The following is a 17557-nucleotide window of genomic DNA, read 5'->3' as shown; positions in this document are numbered from 1 at the left end:
TTGGAACAGAACTCTTGCTATATTTTCATTGTACATTGATAAATAAACATACGAGTTCTAATGAATATTATAAGAAGTTATACCTCATCAAAAAGTTAAAAAGAAACCACTTTCTCAAGTAGTAACTAATCCCTACATACTAATTTTGTTACCACTGCCTCCTCAAAGTTCTTCAGTTGGTTACATTTCACTTATCTTCTCTGGAAATTGAATGCCTTGATGGCAAAAGCAAATGTGAAGGCAAAAACAACTACGTATGCCACGAGCACACCTGCGACAACTCCAAGAAAATCGTGCCTGAACCCAAAGTAACGTCTCAAGAATTGCTCCACAGTTTCGTCATCAGTTAGTTTAGTTTGGATGTCTCCGAATTGTGATGCAACCAAACCATACAAGGTCCAGGCAACAGGGCAAGCCCAGTAGTACCATCTCCACCATATAGGCATACGCTGTAGAAAAAACAACAATATATGTCATTTTTCCGAGCTCTAGATCAATTTAAAATGCGTATCTTGGGGCAAGAATATAAGAGTTATAGGATCTTACAGGTCGTGGAACGATGAATCCTGAAAAGAGGTTCCATACAGCATAGAAGAAGGCAGCAACGATAGAAGCAACATTTTGATTTGGTGTGACAGCCACACTCATCATACCGTAGAATGTAAAGTACAAGAGGGTGGTATACATGATGAACAAGTACCAAAATAACTTGCTAGCTTCCCATTCGAATCCAATCATAGCATAGACTATGATACCATATACTATAGCTTGTACGAATACATAAGGGATTTCAATGAAAACCTGCAATATAGGAAAGTGTCAATGAATACTTTGAACTTCTTTTTCAACTCTAAAGTTCGTATCGCTACCAGAAATCGAACTTGAATATTCACCTGCCCAAAGGCATAGGGTATGGCAGAGTACATTCCAGCAGCTCTTTCTCTGTAAAACACTGTACGCTCAACGTCTACAACTGGTTGCACTGATGATGCATTTTGTACACCAAGGAAGAGAACAGCAGCATACATTGATCCCATAGCGTTGAAAAGATCTTGGCTCTTGCTCCTATAACAAATAAAGATCAAGTTAAGTATGAAGGAATTTAAGAAGTACTTTGAAAACCTTCATGTTTCTGTACTTACACTTTGGTACCGATATCCCAGAACATTGTCCCGAAGACTAGTGCAATGAACAATGTGAAAATGAATCTGACTGCAGTGTAAGCAGGATTACGCCAGTACGACCAGTGTTGCTTCCACAGGCAAGCCATACACTGAATCCAGAATGACTGTGAATATTGAGTTTCGAAATACAGGTCTTTTGAACCAGGGCGAGGGATGCTTAATTCAGTAATCAAGGCTTTGTTCCTCCTGTACAGATCAGAATTCTTGTATAAGTCAGTGAAATCAACCCCTAACATCATTTCTTGAGCCGAGGCTGTGACTTCCAACATCCAAGTAGCTGGATTGTAACCCTCCTTGATTTTAGCTACCCCAGGAATTGACTGCAATCAAGGCGAAACGGAGGTCAGTATTTTCTCGTATATTATTGGAAATGGAAGAGTCATTTTCTCTTTAGTACCAACTTACCTCAAAGTATTTGATCAAATGGCAAGAATGGCGACCCAATGGACCAACGTATATCTCTTGTCCTCCTCGTTTCATTAGAAATAGCTGCAAAGCCATTTGATTTTAGTACTCACATGTTACAAAAAGATAAAATAAATATTAGCTACAAATTTTGCTTAAAAGATAATAAATCCACCTCATCAAAGGCTTCAAAAATGTCGATGCTTGGCTGATGGATAGTACAAACAACCGTTCTTCCAGTATCCACAGTGTTCCTAACAGTTCTCATAACAATTGCAGCAGCTCTTGCATCCAGCCCTGAAGTTGGTTCATCCATGAATATAATAGAGGGGTTCGCTACCAGTTCAACTGCTATGGTCAACCTTTTGCGTTGCTCAGTTGAGAGACCATTAACTCCTGGCAACCCGACTAAGGCTGATCTTAACGGTCCAAGCTCAACAAGTTCCATAACTTCATCAACAAACATCTGTAAAAGAAATAACCAATAGAAACTGTTATGACACTGCTACTTTCTCTTAGAGGTCTGTCAAATCTGCAAGAGAAGGTCTTTTAATGGATGACAAAATTTCAGAGAAACGGACCTTTCTAGTTTTTTCGTCAACATCCTGGGGTAAACGCAACCATGCTGAGTATACCAGGGACTCATACACTGTAACATAAGGTGAATGGATGTCATTCTGCTCACAGTATCCAGAAATACGAGCAAATGTCTCTTGCTTTTTGGGATAGCCAGAAATCTTGATGTCGCCGTCAATATATCCTCCTGTTTTTCTTCCAGCCAAAACATCCATTAATGTTGTTTTACCAGCACCACTAACACCCATCAAAGCTGTGAGAACACCAGGCCTGAAAGCTCCACTCACACTTTTTAGAAGTACCAATCTATCTTCACCAGCACCTTGTTCTTTCATTTCCTGCAAGTCATCCAAAATAAGTTTTAGTATTAATCAGAGGACAAGGGTGTTGCTGACAGCTCCAATTTTTCGTAAACATCTGGCATGTTACCTGAGGCATGTCGACAGAGTATACAACATCGTCGAAGGTGATAGAATGGGGTTCAAATGGAAGAACCATTCCCTTCTTCTTATTCTGACCCGCACTGATGATATCTCCTCCCTCGGTGCTAGCTATCTGGGATGCAGATTGACCATTTTCAGCATTCTCACTGTCTTCTGTTATCACTGTTTGTGACTTACTATATGCTGTAGATAATAATACTATGTTAGTAATTTGTTTTTTTGTTTTTCCTGAGGAAACATAAAATGGAAATAATTCACGGAAACTCACGTTTGAGATAAGCCAGTGCAAGATTGTAGAATAAGTTGAAGACAACTGTAAATCCAATAAGTGCCCCGAAACCAATCCAGTACCAGTATGCATCTGGAAAGAACCCTCGAGATTTCACCACTGCAACTCCTAGGGGCTCAGTTCCATTTGGTGCAGTCTGTTTTAGTGCAAGTTGATTTCAGCATTCATATACGAAAAAAATAAACCATTGCAGGCAGCTTTATGTAATACAAGCTTACATGTTTCCACTTGTTCCCATCAAATTCATTCACAAGCATTGAGTTCATTGAATACATCAACGGTGAGATCCAGTACCCCCAAATCCACCAGCTCTTCACGTCCTCTGCAGCATTAGGTGAAATTACAAAATGTTAGTATGTTTGAGGAAAAAAGAGATTCTGCAAACACCTAAATCACAAAGCGTACCTCGTGATAGGACAAAACCACACAACGCAAACTGTAAAAGAAGAGCAAATGCTCCAAATGTACTTGCAACTCCCATGGTCCTTCCTACTGCACCCATGAATCTAAACAATCCTGATGCCATCTGGTTTACTAATACGAGCAGCATGAATTGTTTCAGAAATCTGCAAAAAACATTAGTGATTAACTACCATGGGAGAAAAATAAAAACTTGTTCAGATAGCTTCATCAATATTTTTGTGTAGCCTATTTTTTCCATACCTTGTAATATTAGGATCAAATCCAATGACATAGTAAGTAAGGATCACCCAAAGACCAACTTCAATAAGTGTTACAGGGATTTTGAGGATCCATGACGGAATTCCATAAGCCCATGAAGGGAAAAAGAGAAGGTCTCTTTGCTTGTAGAAGACCGGAAGCTTGAAAATTGTCATGGCCATCTCAGACATCCCGTTGAACATAATCATAACCACCACGAAAAAGAGAGCTCCAGCGTATATTCCTCCATCATCTACTGTATCTCGTGGCATCTCAGTCCGGAAAAAGAGGGTCATTGTCATGAGAGCCATTATTGTAAGCTGAGAAAACAGATGAAAACATGGCAAGCATTATAACATGCACGCGTATATGACAAGGTCAAGACTTAAATCAACATTTCTAACATAGATCAAGTAAGTCACCTGAAAGAACTTGAACACGTAAACAAATGAGTTCCTCTTCATTAGAAGATATTCTCTTTCAGTGCAAACCTTCAAGAGCTCTTTCTTTCCTATACCGTACTTTTCATTAGTCAAAGCAGCAGGATGGCATTTAGTCCTGTCGAATGGGATTGCAAGCTCATCGCCTAGTTTCCTCCCAACATGGAAAGACTGATACGCATCAGAAAATTCTTTCGATGTGATAAACCTATAAGGCTCATTCCTCTTTGACCAATATTGTGGTTGATCCTTCTTCGATGTCACCTACAAAAATTTCCGACTTTCCACATTAGAACCAAAATTGCATCAACACTTACAAACTTTTAAGTACCATTCTTGTTTCTTATATTGAAACATACTTCTTGCAAGAAGTCAGCCACGCCTTTCCTCTCTGGGCATTTGAAACCCATGGATTCAAAGAACTCGAGCACGTCACCACGAGGGCCTTGATAGACAATGAACCCGTCCGATATCAGAATGATATCATCAAACAAGTTGTAGGTCTCAGGGGCAGGCTGCAACAGAGAAATCACAGCAGTTCCCTTCAAGATTTGAACAGATTGCCTTAGGGAATTCACAATGGAATATGTTGTAGAACTGTCCAATCCAGTTGATATCTCATCCATGAAAAGTGCCTTTGATGGTCCAACAAGCATTTCACCGGTCGTCACACGCTTTTTTTGTCCACCTGAAATACCCCTTAACATTTCATCTCCCACCATAGTATCTGCACAAATGTCTAGTCCCAAAATCTGCAATATCATATTCATTATTAGAATTCAAATATCATAAACCCCTTTCTTACATAATTCAAATATAAGACTAATCGGATATTCTAAACATTACCTTAAGAACATAATCTGTAACAACATTGGCTTCTTGTCCTTCTGTTGCTGAAGCCTAAATACCACCAAAAAAAAGTAAAAAGTATGATTACTTTCCAATAAAGGGAAAAAAAATTATTTACTTAGCTCAATTATCACTTAAAATTGGATTGACAAACATGTACTCCCTCCATTTCATGTTACTTGGTCCTTATGACCAGGCACACCCCTTAAGTAAACTTTAAACTTTAATTAGAGGTGTGTTTTACTAAACTAACCTTATTAATGATTCTTTTAACTCTAAATTTGGCAACTACTATTTTATGCAGTAATTTAATACTAAGGGTAATATGGGAAAAAAGTAATAAAACTCTCTTGATTTATTAAAACGGACAAGTAAAATGTATTTTAAAATTTTACGTAAACTATAAAATGTAGGAGTATGTTAGTACAAACATATGGAACTACAAATTATTTGTTGCACAATATCAAAGGAGTTTTAAAAAAGAAATTATTTTACCAAAGGATTTAAGTTATATGCATAGTGTAAAAATTTTATAAACTGTCTGTAGTTTAACCTATTAATAATAGGTTAGTTACCATACTTATCAAGTATCAATAACCTTTTCTACATGTGTGAATATGTATTAATCGGGCCCACAATGCGAGTAGCAAACATCACATGGAAAATTAAGAAAAAAAACTCTTTCTGCTGTAATCTAAAGTCAATGTTGCATAAAAAGGAATTGAAAAAGAGTAAACAATATATGTAAACTTTGAATTTTCTAATAACTTTGCTTTACTTTTCAATCTTTTTTTATTTTTTCTAGAGATTTCTTTGTCTCCTCTCTAGGATTTTCTTACAGTAGTGGGGTCAAAATATATTACTATTAATTTTTTAGCCACTCTTTTGGACCCAAAATAATACTTTTTGATATTTTTTTCTAAATATTTGTCCAATAATTTCTAATAAAAAATTCATTTATTTATGTGGTGTTCCATTCATAGATAAATATTTTTATTTTTATTTTTTATTTTGAGCATTAAAAGATATTTTTTCAAATATGATCATTTTTACACATGTAAACATAGTATATGTCCAGTCTAACTAACCTTCATGTAAATGTCAATATCAGGATCTGGTTTTATATTAGCTGCTTTCTCTCTTCTTGATAGTTCAGCTAACATCTCTGCACAAAATTACCAACAAAAACAATTTTAATATATCAGGATTTATCTAACATTTAATTTAAAACCAAATTAAAAAATAGGAACCAAAATTGATTTTTTAAAAAGAAAACAATTGATACTAACCATAACGAGAGCCAACTCCTTGACATCTTGCAGAGAACTCCAAAGTTTCCCTTACAGTCATTTCTCCAATATGCAAATCATGTTGGCTAATATAAGCTGCTGTTCTTTGTGGCACAAATTCATGTAATTCATGTCCATTATATGACACTTTGCCAGTTACCTGATTTTCCAAGAAAAAGAACCAAAAAAATTAGCTTTGTTTTTCGGGATATTAGCATTTTTAGTCCCTCAAATATCGACTTATAGTAGTTTTCGTTCCTTGTGATTTCTGGTTAAGAACATTGATCCTTCCAATTGTGAATCTTCATCAATTTAATGATTTTTGTCATGTTTACTCCATATTAGAGGGTGATATATTCTAAAAAAAACTAATCTAAAACTCACATATTTCTTATACAAATGTATCAAAAACACATATTTTAGTCAATTGACAGTTAAATATACTTAACTAAATACTTCAAGGACCAAACTTAAAATTAATCAATAATTGAGGGACTAAAAATGCAATCATCACTTTTTCATAAAAGAACACCACTCTGTTTAATCAAAATTCAGATTAGTCAGGCCAGTAAATTTCGTACACCTGAGGAAAAATATTACCTTTAGAGTAGAATCAAGCTTTCCGGCCAAAGCTAACAACAAAGTAGTTTTCCCAGAACTTGGAGGTCCCAAAAGCAGAGTCATTCTGCAAGGCTTAATTATACCACTAATATCCTTAAGAATAGTGACTCTCCTTTTACTGCTTGGGAGGATATGCAGAGTATTCAACAATGTCTTCGAAATAAAAACAATTTTTTTTGTTAGATTCAAGAACCCTTTTAGTCAAAAAATTGTAATAATGAATAATTAGAATATATTTTTTTTATATATATATACCTCAAGAAAATTAGTCATGAAATTGATAAATGTAGGCAATCCTCTGCTTCCCACATATGCATCTGCCTCAATATTCAAATTCTCATATCTTACTTCTATTGTTGGCAAATCAATTCCAACTCTGCAAATTTACAAATTTCCAACAAAACAAGGATCAAAAGCCCGTTTGAATTGGCTTATAAGTTGTTTTCAGCTCTTTTGAGTGTTTGGCTGGCCAACTTAAAAGTTATTTTGGGTTTAAAATAAACCCAAAAAAATAATTGAGTATATTTGACTTAGGTGCTCAAAAAATTTTTTTTTATAAATTTATGTTTGATAAGTTAAGTCAAACAGAGTCCAAAAATCATTTTTAACCACTTAAATTTACAAATAAAGAAACCCCATTTCACCAAATACGGTTCTTGATGATGATAGATAGAATCTCTTCATCCTTTGACTAAAAACTAGAGGTCTCGTGTTACATCTTTGAATATGAAAAAATCCTAATATAAAGATGTTCACACCTTATGTTATGCGAGTCCAAATTAGTCGTAATTCAGTATGAGTAGCAGACAACATTTATGTAAACCATTAAAGAAAAAGAACAAAAAACAGCTCATTTATCCAAAAAACAAAATTTTATTTCCCACCCAACAACATCATACCACTGTATTCCCACAAAATGAGGTCTTCCACAGCTCTCCCTAACAAGATATTTTTATATCCAGATCTCAAACTCGAAATTTATTTTTATTAAAACAAAATTAACATACCTGTCAATTCTGTTCTTGAGTTTCAACAAGAACTTTTCATTATCTTCATCAGCAACTTTAACAAGTCTCTCAAGCAAATTCTTCCTTTGTTGAAAACCAAGATCATCTATATCAACTTCAGCAGCAGCACCTTGTGATCCAAACAATAAACCTTTTCTTAATCTATCAAAAGTTGGAAGCTTTTCAAGCGCTGCCCATTTTAATGCTTCTTCATCATCTTCATCTCTTGCTGATCTTGAAAATATCTCAACTCCAGTATTTCTCCATATTGAATTACTATTTGCTCTTAAACTTGAACTCCCCCTACTTCCACTTATACTTGCTCTTAAACTACTCCCTCTCAAATTACTCAAATTTGCTGGCTCCATCTTGAAAACCCCCCCAAAAAAAATCAAGATTCTCTTTTTTTCACAAATTTGTTATGAAAAACTTCAAATCATCACAAAATAGAAAATGGGGGTTTCAAAGAAACTATTTTTAGAGATTTTTTTTTCTATGAAAAATGGTATGAAAATGAAGAAAAGAAGGAATGAGCTGTCAAAGTTTTTAGACAAGAGGGGATTTATATAGTTAGCTATTTCAGAAAAGGCTGCTGTAGAATTTGATAATATTCAAAAGACCACCAAAAAGAAGTGGAAATTTTGTGTTTTTAGTCTCTCAAAATTGACAAACTCTACTTTTGGTCCTTGTTATTTTTGATTAAGCATATTAGTTTACATTTATAATTTGTTATCCCAAAATTACTAAGTGCTAAATTGTTATATTATTTGTGTTAAGTTAAATTGATATTGTTTACTACATATTTGAGGGTAACATATTCCTAGAAATAATCTATCAAATGTTCCTCTCTCTTTTTTTTTCTAAATGAGGAACTATTAGAAACAAATTATCTATCAATAAGGGTTGAAGTGGAGTGTAAGAATTTCTTCATCATTAATTAAAAGATTTGGTTCGATCAGTCTCTCTAGATATGGAGTTTACCTTTATTAGAGAGTGTCTTACCTTCTAATATAACAAATTTCAGTGCAAATTTAAAATTAGTCACGATGATCAACATCAGAATTTATTAATAATTGAGAGATTAAAATTGCAAAATCATCCTAAACATATATATATATATGTATATTCATTGAAACTACAAGTACTTGTAGTTAAACAGTAGTAATTTCTTTAGTCACACATGTGGAGAATAGTGGCATTATTTTAAAAATCCCCAAAGGGTACTTTCTTTGAATCTTCACAAGAAAATACCACTCACTTACTTGGAAAAAGAAGTTACCAAAATAAAGAGAATAAAGAAAGGCTAATATGTGGATAGTATAAATGGGGGAAATTAAATATTTTGTATGGGGCATATGGGATCACTGCTGACCAAATGGATGGTCACAACTTCAAACCGTATGATACTACAAACCTAACTTTGTCTTTAAGTCTAGGACTTTGATAAATACACGCTCTCTTTGAAGTAAATTTTATTTAAACGCTCAAAATATAATACATTTTAATCTAAGCAAATGTAGACATGATAGTGTCATATTAGGCACTTTAATTTTAGATTTTGAAGTAAAAAATTATGTTAGGTGTGTTTGGTACGAAAGAATAGTATATACATAAGCAAAAAGAAATTATCCTAAAAAAAAATTTGTTTATAATTTCATATACAAATACAATAGGAGGTGAAGGGGTGAAGACGAGGTGTCCTTCTTATGAAATATCACTTGTGGAACTTATTTTTTTTATTTACTAGAAAAATTATTTTTCTCATTTTTAAGGAATTTGTTTTCTAAAAATTTGACTACCAAACACAAATAAATCGAAAAACACCAGAACAATCGTCTCCTTTTATTATGCACATCAATATTTTGTCATGTGTCCAAGTGTTCAATTGAAACAAGTCATAATTTGAATGTCTAAATTAGTTTAGAAATCCTGCATTCATTAATTAACTTCTTCTTTTTTCTATTTCTATTTTGAAATGCCTTTTCTTGATTGCATTTGCCTATCATTCTAGATTAATCTTGACTTAGTTATTTCCATATATTCATGTGAAATGCATTAAAAGATTTGCTAAAAGAAATGTTACATGTAACCTTGACGTATTAAAATTCTTTTTTATGTCACATTAACTTCTTTTTTTATTTTTTTCCCCACCCATCTTGCTTTCACGTCATGCTTATTTTACCTCTCATCTTGAATATTTGCCATTTTGTAAACTCATTTTTCTAAAAACAAATACTTGACGTTTAAAAATAAAAGAAAGGAAAATTAAGGGGAAATAATGAACAACAACAACATATATATCGAGTGAAATCTCACTAAGTAGGATCTGAAGAGGGTAGAGTATACGCAGACCTTACCACTTCCTCGTGAAAATAGAGAGGCTATTTTCAAAAGACCATCGGCTCAAGTGTATCAAACTCAAGTGAAGGAAGAAGAAAACAATGAAGAAAGCATATCTAGTCATTTATAATTAATTTTTAAAAAAAAGCAATGTAAAGTCTACAAGAAAAGAATAGTAACAAACATCAAACTAGTGTAATAATCGAAAACACAATAAACCACATATGGCAAGAATTACTAGGGTACGACTAATACTGCAACTACTATCTCTCTATCCTAATATGCGACTTTCACTCCTTCATATCTAGAGTCATGTCCTCGGGAATATGAAGTTGTGTCATTTTTAATCACCTCCCCCCGGTAATTCTTTGGCATACCTCTACCCCTCCGCTTACCCTCTACAACCAAACTCTCACACCTCCCTACTAGGGCGTTACTGCACCTCCTTGCACATGCACAAACCATCTCAATCTCGCTTTTCTCATTTTGTTCGCCACAAAAGCCACTTCCACCTTCTCCCGGATAACCTCATTCCTACTCTTATTGCTCCTAATATGCTCATACTTTTATCTCAACATTAATTCACATCTCCGTAATATGCATCTTCTGCAGTGAACTCTTGACTGACCAACACTCTACCACATACAACAAAAACTATCTAACCACAATTCTATAGAACTTCCCTTTTAAGTTTAGGTGGTACCTTTTTATCACACAAGACTCCAGAGGCAAACCTCCATTTCATCCATGCATTGTGGCATCATCATCAATGTCTCTACTACTCTAGATTACAGACCTAAGATGGATACTTAAAACTTTCTCTTTTCGGAATAATTTGTGTGGCAAGCCTTATTTTCACATCCGCTTCCTCCGATGCAACAATGAATTTGCACTCTAAATATTTCATTTTGATTCCATGATCAATTTGAACCCTTTAGACTCTAGAGTTTAATCTTCAAACTTCCAATCTAGCATTAACTTTGTGTGCTAATGAACAATTAAATAAATGCTCCCATAATTAAGGCAATCAAAAAAAAATACAATGTATCTGTGCGCGGCTGTGGCTCTTTAATTTTTTGTATTAGACTTCAAGAAGATATATAATTAATCATATTGTATAAAATATTTATTATTTTTTGATAAATGTATACAATAATTATATATTTCGTGTAATCTCATATGTAAGATTTGAAAAAAAAATAGAGTATACATAGATTTTATAATCTCTATAAGATAGAAAGTCGGTTTTCAAAAATCAATATATCAACTCAAATAACGCATATCAAAATAATTTGAAAAGAAAAATACAAAAGTAAAAGGGATATATACATATATCATATAATAGAGAAAACATTACATAACATTGAAAAAATAAGAAAAAATAACATAATACGATAATATTGTATACAATAGTTTACTTTAAAAAAATAAAAATTAAAACAAATGGTCCCCAAGTCTAAATACATGCCACATCCTTAGTATATATATTATTAGTAGCATAATAATACGTATTATAAGATTCAGTCAATAATTCTTACTAACTATTATGCAAAATCAAAATTCTATTTTTACGTTCAATTTTGTTTTGTCTTTTTGACATAAAGTACTCATGTGTCAATGCTGAATAAAGTTACTTACTAGTTAGGACTTAAAGAGTATTTCAATACTATATTATTCCTTAACCAACCTAGAGGTCATTCTCAATAAGAGAGTTTATTTTATAATTACTTGACCGGTAAAAAAGAAAAAGCATTAAAGTTAGGCAACCAAAATTTATTTGCTGTATTAAAAAAAAAACGCTTGCAAATGGTTTCAAAATATTCTATATACGTGTTTCAAAAATATGAATGTCCACATAATTTGACCAAAAGGACAGATTTTCGAGTTTTCAGCTATTTATGGTTTATGCTAAATGTACAAGTTCTCATCAATGATATGTATTTATAATTTTTTACCTTTTAGCGTGAAGAGATTTAACAAGATAGAATAAAATTGAACTTAGCAATAATGACTAGAAGGCTCAAAGGAGGTTTTTTTTCTCATTTGGTATTTGATATATGTATTGAAATTCGATTATATTTGGATTACTCGTTGCTCATTCTAGGGGCATACAAAAAAGTTTCTATTACTCAAATTTGAGACATCTAACTAAGGATAAAAAGATCTCAATTATTTCACCGTGATAAATAAATACAATTATTGTAATTTGTTCAAGTCAACTATTAAACTTTGATCAATCTTTTAAAACTTTTATTATTATATTGATATATGAGAAGAATTATAATTTATAATATTTTTTGTATAGTTTCTAAATAATTAAATTATAATTTTAAAATATTAAATTAATTTATTTAATATAAAAATTAATTGATTTAACTTTCGAGAGAAAAGAAAGAATCAACTTTTGAGAAGCGAAACATTAATGCCGGACAAAGCAATTGTCAAGGAAAATTAACGCTAAGAAATGAATAGTCAGACTTGAGAAATAAGACTTTGAAATTTCAACTTATAAGTGTTGAAATCTTAATTGCTATGTTTCAACTTTCAACAACAAACCACTTAAATCCGTTTATTGATTACTCATATGTCTTAATATATTTGGCATTTTTTTTATTTTTCCAGAGTTAAATAATTTAAATGTGATTAAAAAATTAGACATGAAATTTTTAATTTATTTAAAAAATAAAATTTATATATTTGTAAATTATGTATATTTAAATCTGGAAATTCAAAAAGTGTTATTGAAACGAAGGAAGTAATTACTTTCTCCGTTTATTTTTACTTCTCTTCTTTAGATTTTGTACTGCATTTTAATGAAATAATAATTTATTCATATTAATTAATTTATAATTTTAAATCTTAAAAAATAATTTAAAAAATAACTAATTAATAATAAGGATAAAACATGAAAAAATAATTATATTTTTCTTGACGACAACTAACATTCATTTTTAAAATATTAAAAAAGTAAAAATCAACGGAGTGGGAAATATAAAGTAAGAATTCACTATAAAAAAAATAATAATAGGAATTAGTGATCATTGCTTACGGAGGGAGTAGTATAAGTAAGTTAAACGTACGGAATTTCTATGACATTATTGCTTTCTATATTTAAATTATAATCGATCATCTAAACTGAATTATATCGTGGTATTTCATTCTCTTGTTTTTTCAATCTTATTTCCATTCCGTCATACTTGAAATAGCACCTAATTAGATTTATTGAAAATTTAAAAATGGAGAATAAGCTGACATCGAATACTTAATTTCAATTATTGTGGAATTCGTGGTCAAAATGGATAGTTCTGCAGCGGTCAACCAACTCATACTTACCTTCACAACTAAATGTTGAATATTCATTGTTATTATTATTCATAATAAAAGACAATGCCTTTCATAGACTTCTGAAGGCTTGACATTTGACCAGACATTAGTATTTGGAATCTTGTGCCTTTATTTTATTTTTTTTCTAGATCTTTATTTATAGACTAGCTATTAGTGTTGTTCACAGTTTTGATTAAAATCAAAATCAAATCGAAAATTTAATCAAATTGAATAAAAAATTGAGATTTGGTTTCGTTTGGTTTTAAATTTGAAAAATCGATAATATTTGATTTGGTTATGGTTATAGTAAAAAATAACTGAATAAATAACCGAACCAAATCGATAAGTATATACATAAAATTTATAATTATTTATATGTATAATATTAGATTTTCATAAATAATTAAAGATATTTTATACCTTTTAATTATTAATTTAAGATGGTCGAAGTACTTTTGATTATATTATGGATTCTCTAGTTAGTTTAGTTTAATTATGTAATTTTTTTCATTTTAATGGACAAAGTTGTTTGTATTTTGAAACCTTTGTTTGACTTGTTATTTTAAATCTAAACTGCGTTGCAAGTTTGGTCCACCTTATTTGCCATCAGCATGTTTTTCCCTCAATATGCAGCAAAGTTCGCTCTTGTGGTCTGTGACGAAAAAGAGCTTCATAAAAAAATTGAAGAATGTAGAGAGAGAATATTTGAATTGTTCCGACTAGTCATAAACCGAAAAACTAAATCAAATCGAACCAAACCGATAATAACCAAATTGGTGGTTATTATTTTACTTGGTTTGGTTATGATTTTAAACATTTAAAAACCGATTAAATTGATTTGGTTATGGTGTTAATCAATAATCGATCCAAACCGAACCATGAACACCCCTACTAGCTACAGAAGTTTGTGTTAGCATAAAATCAAATATACATTAAATTTTTAATTTTATATTATATGATATATATATTAAATTTTGAGGGTCAAATAAATTTATTTTTTAATTATATTAATTTAAAATTTTAAATTATTATTTATCATAATTTAGAGTATGTTTAACGTAATGCGGAATACATAAATTAGTCAGGGGTGGCTCGACAAGCCTATAAAAAAGGTAATAGCCTTAGGCCTCCTAATTTGAGGGGCCTTGTTTTTTTTTAAAAAATATTAGGTTATAGATAATTTTTAAAATAAATATTAAGTATTGCAGAAGACATAAAGTTTTCATATAAGAGGAAAAAATTATTAGAAATTTGACAAAATTAAAATACTATGTCTCAAAAGAGTTTCAATGAGTTAGCTATAATAAACTTCACTAAAAAAATATATTAAAATTTAAGTTCTCCGTTCGAATTAGCTTGAGGTTCTCCGACTCAACTTATCTAACACAAATGGAATATGGAGAGTCAACCAAGTTGACCGTAATATTTTTTAAATATTTTAAATTATTAACTATTTTTATTTATAGTTATTTACGTAATATCTAAAAAAAATCATCATATTTTTATTTACTTTTTTGCTATTTTGAGATTCCATTTCTTGATTGCATTAGCCTATTATTCTTTAATCTTGATTTACTTAATTTCCATATATTCATATGAATGCAATAAAAGTTTTGCTAAAAGAAATATCACATACTCTATATTGAGTATATATTTAAAACTTGACGTTTTAAAACATGTATTATTATATGAACATTTTAATTTCTTTTTTACGGGATATGTAGAAACCCTAAAACATGTATATAATGTGAGCATTTTGCTCTTTAGATTTGTGTGCTTATTTTATTTTCAATAAAGAGCAAACAAGACTAATTAGGGCAAAAATAGAAATTAAAATAAACATTCCCAAAGTATGCCAACTTGTATTTTTTCTACTCTTTGATGAGTTGCGTTCACTACAAACAAAAAAAATTATTACAAAATTAGTGAGATAACTTTTGTGGCTAGCTAAAGGGGAAAAATATGCCATTAATCCAATTTAAGGATAGATTATCAAAAAAGATAAAAAATTGTTAGCTATTTAGAGAAATGTTAGTGATGAATTTCATATTCTTTGTTTGTAGTGGTTGTTACTTGTATTGAGTGATGCCAAATATTTTTGACTATTAAACTTTGTCAATTTGGGATTAACTAATTATTAAATTTCATACTCCATAAAGTTAAACAATTTTAATAATCTCCTGATGAGAAAAATAAATACACTGTCCATGTGCTTAATCCAAGTTGGGGCTCTAAGAGAATCATAATTATATACAATACTTCATTTTTTTTCCTACATGTTGTCTACAATAATTTACTAAGAAGCATATGGTCGACAATCTAAATACATAGTACAACATTAGTATATAAATCCTTATTCCTCTGGTAATGTCTTTCAGTCAAGTTTGTCGCACATGATTTATTTAATGTAATTTATATTTTCTATATAATTTGTGAGCTATTATACATAAATAAATTTATTCAATGCATACTCAAAAAATAGCTATTGTGAGTTAACCATGGAGGTTCAAAAATAAAACATTTAGTATCTTAGTAACATAAATTTCATGTGAATTTAAAATAGTTGGACGATGAATTAATTTTGATTCTGTAAATCTTATATGAATCTGAATTAGATTTATTTATTTTTAGAAAAATTTAGCTGATGTAACAATTTCAGTGTATGTGCTCAAAAATCTTAGTAATACTAAGCATTCTCACAATAGAGACAATAACAAATACCTGACATATACGTATGTATTAGATGGTGGATGTTTCTTTCTCAAGTGGGAGTGGGCAAGTTGCCCACTTGATATTGTTATTGTTGCACTGCTTTCTCATCTTCTATAAATGTCATTCTTGGCATTGAGAAGATAGACATAGAAACGAAAACAAGAAAATCAATTCTACTCTCTAAATTCTCTTACTTTCCTTTTTTTTATTAATTGTCGAGTTAATTTATAACACGTTATCAGCACGAAGCTCTAATTTTTCAGAAAATTAACTTCTATATCAGGTATATCTACTAAAGAAATTTAATTTTTAAGTTATCTTTGTTACTTTCAAATTAATTTTCATCATGTCAAATTTGTCAAAATTGGAATTTGTGGCACTTGATATTTCTCGTAAAAATTATTTGTCATGGGTACTTGATGCTGAAATTCACCTTACCGCTAAGGGTCTTGGTGATGCTATAATTGAAGGAAATACAGCATCAAGTCAGGATAAAGCAAATGCTGTGATTTTCCTTCGTCATCATCTAGATGAAAGCCTAAAAATGGAATACTTGACAGTGAAAGATCCACTTGAATTGTGGAAAGACTTAAAAGGGAGGTATGACCACCTCAGGGCAACGGTATTGCCAAGGGCTCGTTATGAATGGATGCACTTACGGTTTCAAGATTTTAAAACCGTAATTGAGTATAATTCTGCTGTATTTAGAATAACTTCCCAATTAAAATTATGTGGGGAAAATATAAATGATGAGGACATGTTAGAAAAGACACTAACTACTTTTCATGCCTCTAATGTAATATTACAGCAGCAATACCGTGAAAAGGGTTTTAAAAAATACTCTGAATTGATATCATGCCTTCTGGTGGCTGAACAACATAATGCCCTTTTAATGAAAAATCATGAAGCCCGTCCCACTGGAACTGCTCCGTTACCGGAGGCAAATATGGTAAAAGCACATGGTCAGTCTAAAAGAAGACATAATAAATATCAAGGTCACAATAATGTGCGTGGGCGTGGTAATGGCAGAGGACGATATAATAATCGTCGTGGTGGTGGTCAACATAAAAGGGAGAACAATATCAGTTCTCAAAATGGCCCTTCAAAAAGTAACTGTCATCGTTGTGGCATGAAAGGCCACTGGAAAAATGAATGTCGGACGCCTGGGCATTTTGTAAGACTTTATCAAAATTCTTTTAAAAGAAAGGCAAATAGAGGTTGTGCCTCTTCTTCTAATGCTCGGATAGAGTCACACTTGGCGTTCGAAAATAATGTTGAGGCAAGGCCTTTGAATAATGATAATATTGAAACAAATCTGGCCTTAAGGGATGATGATTTTAATGACCTCAATGATATTACTCATTTGGAGGTTGAAGATTTTTTTAAGGATCTTAATTGATGTTTAATTTCATGTTTTT

The 17557-nt window shown here is 31.4% G+C and overlaps 1 protein-coding gene across 1 annotated transcript; it reads right to left on the bottom strand.

Annotated features, from left to right (window-relative positions):
* On the bottom strand, positions 1-8300 carry LOC129883247 (pleiotropic drug resistance protein 1). Its single transcript, XM_055957870.1, has 20 exons — positions 7764-8300; positions 7012-7132; positions 6736-6909; positions 6136-6295; positions 5935-6011; positions 4844-4897; positions 4357-4749; positions 3980-4261; positions 3561-3877; positions 3303-3463; positions 3116-3219; positions 2877-3033; positions 2595-2791; positions 2171-2503; positions 1765-2055; positions 1590-1673; positions 1143-1504; positions 894-1065; positions 547-801; positions 1-449 (listed from the first exon to the last, which is right to left on the bottom strand). The coding sequence occupies exons 1-20, from the start codon at positions 8129-8131 to the stop codon at positions 192-194; spliced, it is 4320 nt and encodes a 1439-aa protein (XP_055813845.1). The 5' UTR covers positions 8132-8300; the 3' UTR covers positions 1-191.
* Positions 8301-17557: the final 9257 nt, after the last annotated feature.

Source organism: Solanum dulcamara, chromosome 3 (assembly GCF_947179165.1).
Source record: "Solanum dulcamara chromosome 3, daSolDulc1.2, whole genome shotgun sequence".
Classification (NCBI taxonomy): Eukaryota; Viridiplantae; Streptophyta; class Magnoliopsida; order Solanales; family Solanaceae; genus Solanum; species Solanum dulcamara.
This window is presented reverse-complemented; position numbering and strand designations above follow the sequence as displayed.

Excerpts from the sequence above, each read along its gene's own strand:
- LOC129883247 (XM_055957870.1), bottom strand. The coding sequence starts at position 8,131 with ATGGAGCCAGCAAATTTGAGTAATTTGAGAGGGAGTAGTTTAAGAGCA. Across the intron at positions 4,262-4,356 it reads TGGCTGACTTCTTGCAAGAA|GTGACATCGAAGAAGGATCA; the intron begins GTATGTTTCAAT and ends AAATTTTTGTAG. Across the intron at positions 1,505-1,589 it reads ATTTGATCAAATACTTTGAG|TCAATTCCTGGGGTAGCTAA; the intron begins GTAAGTTGGTAC and ends CCTTGATTGCAG.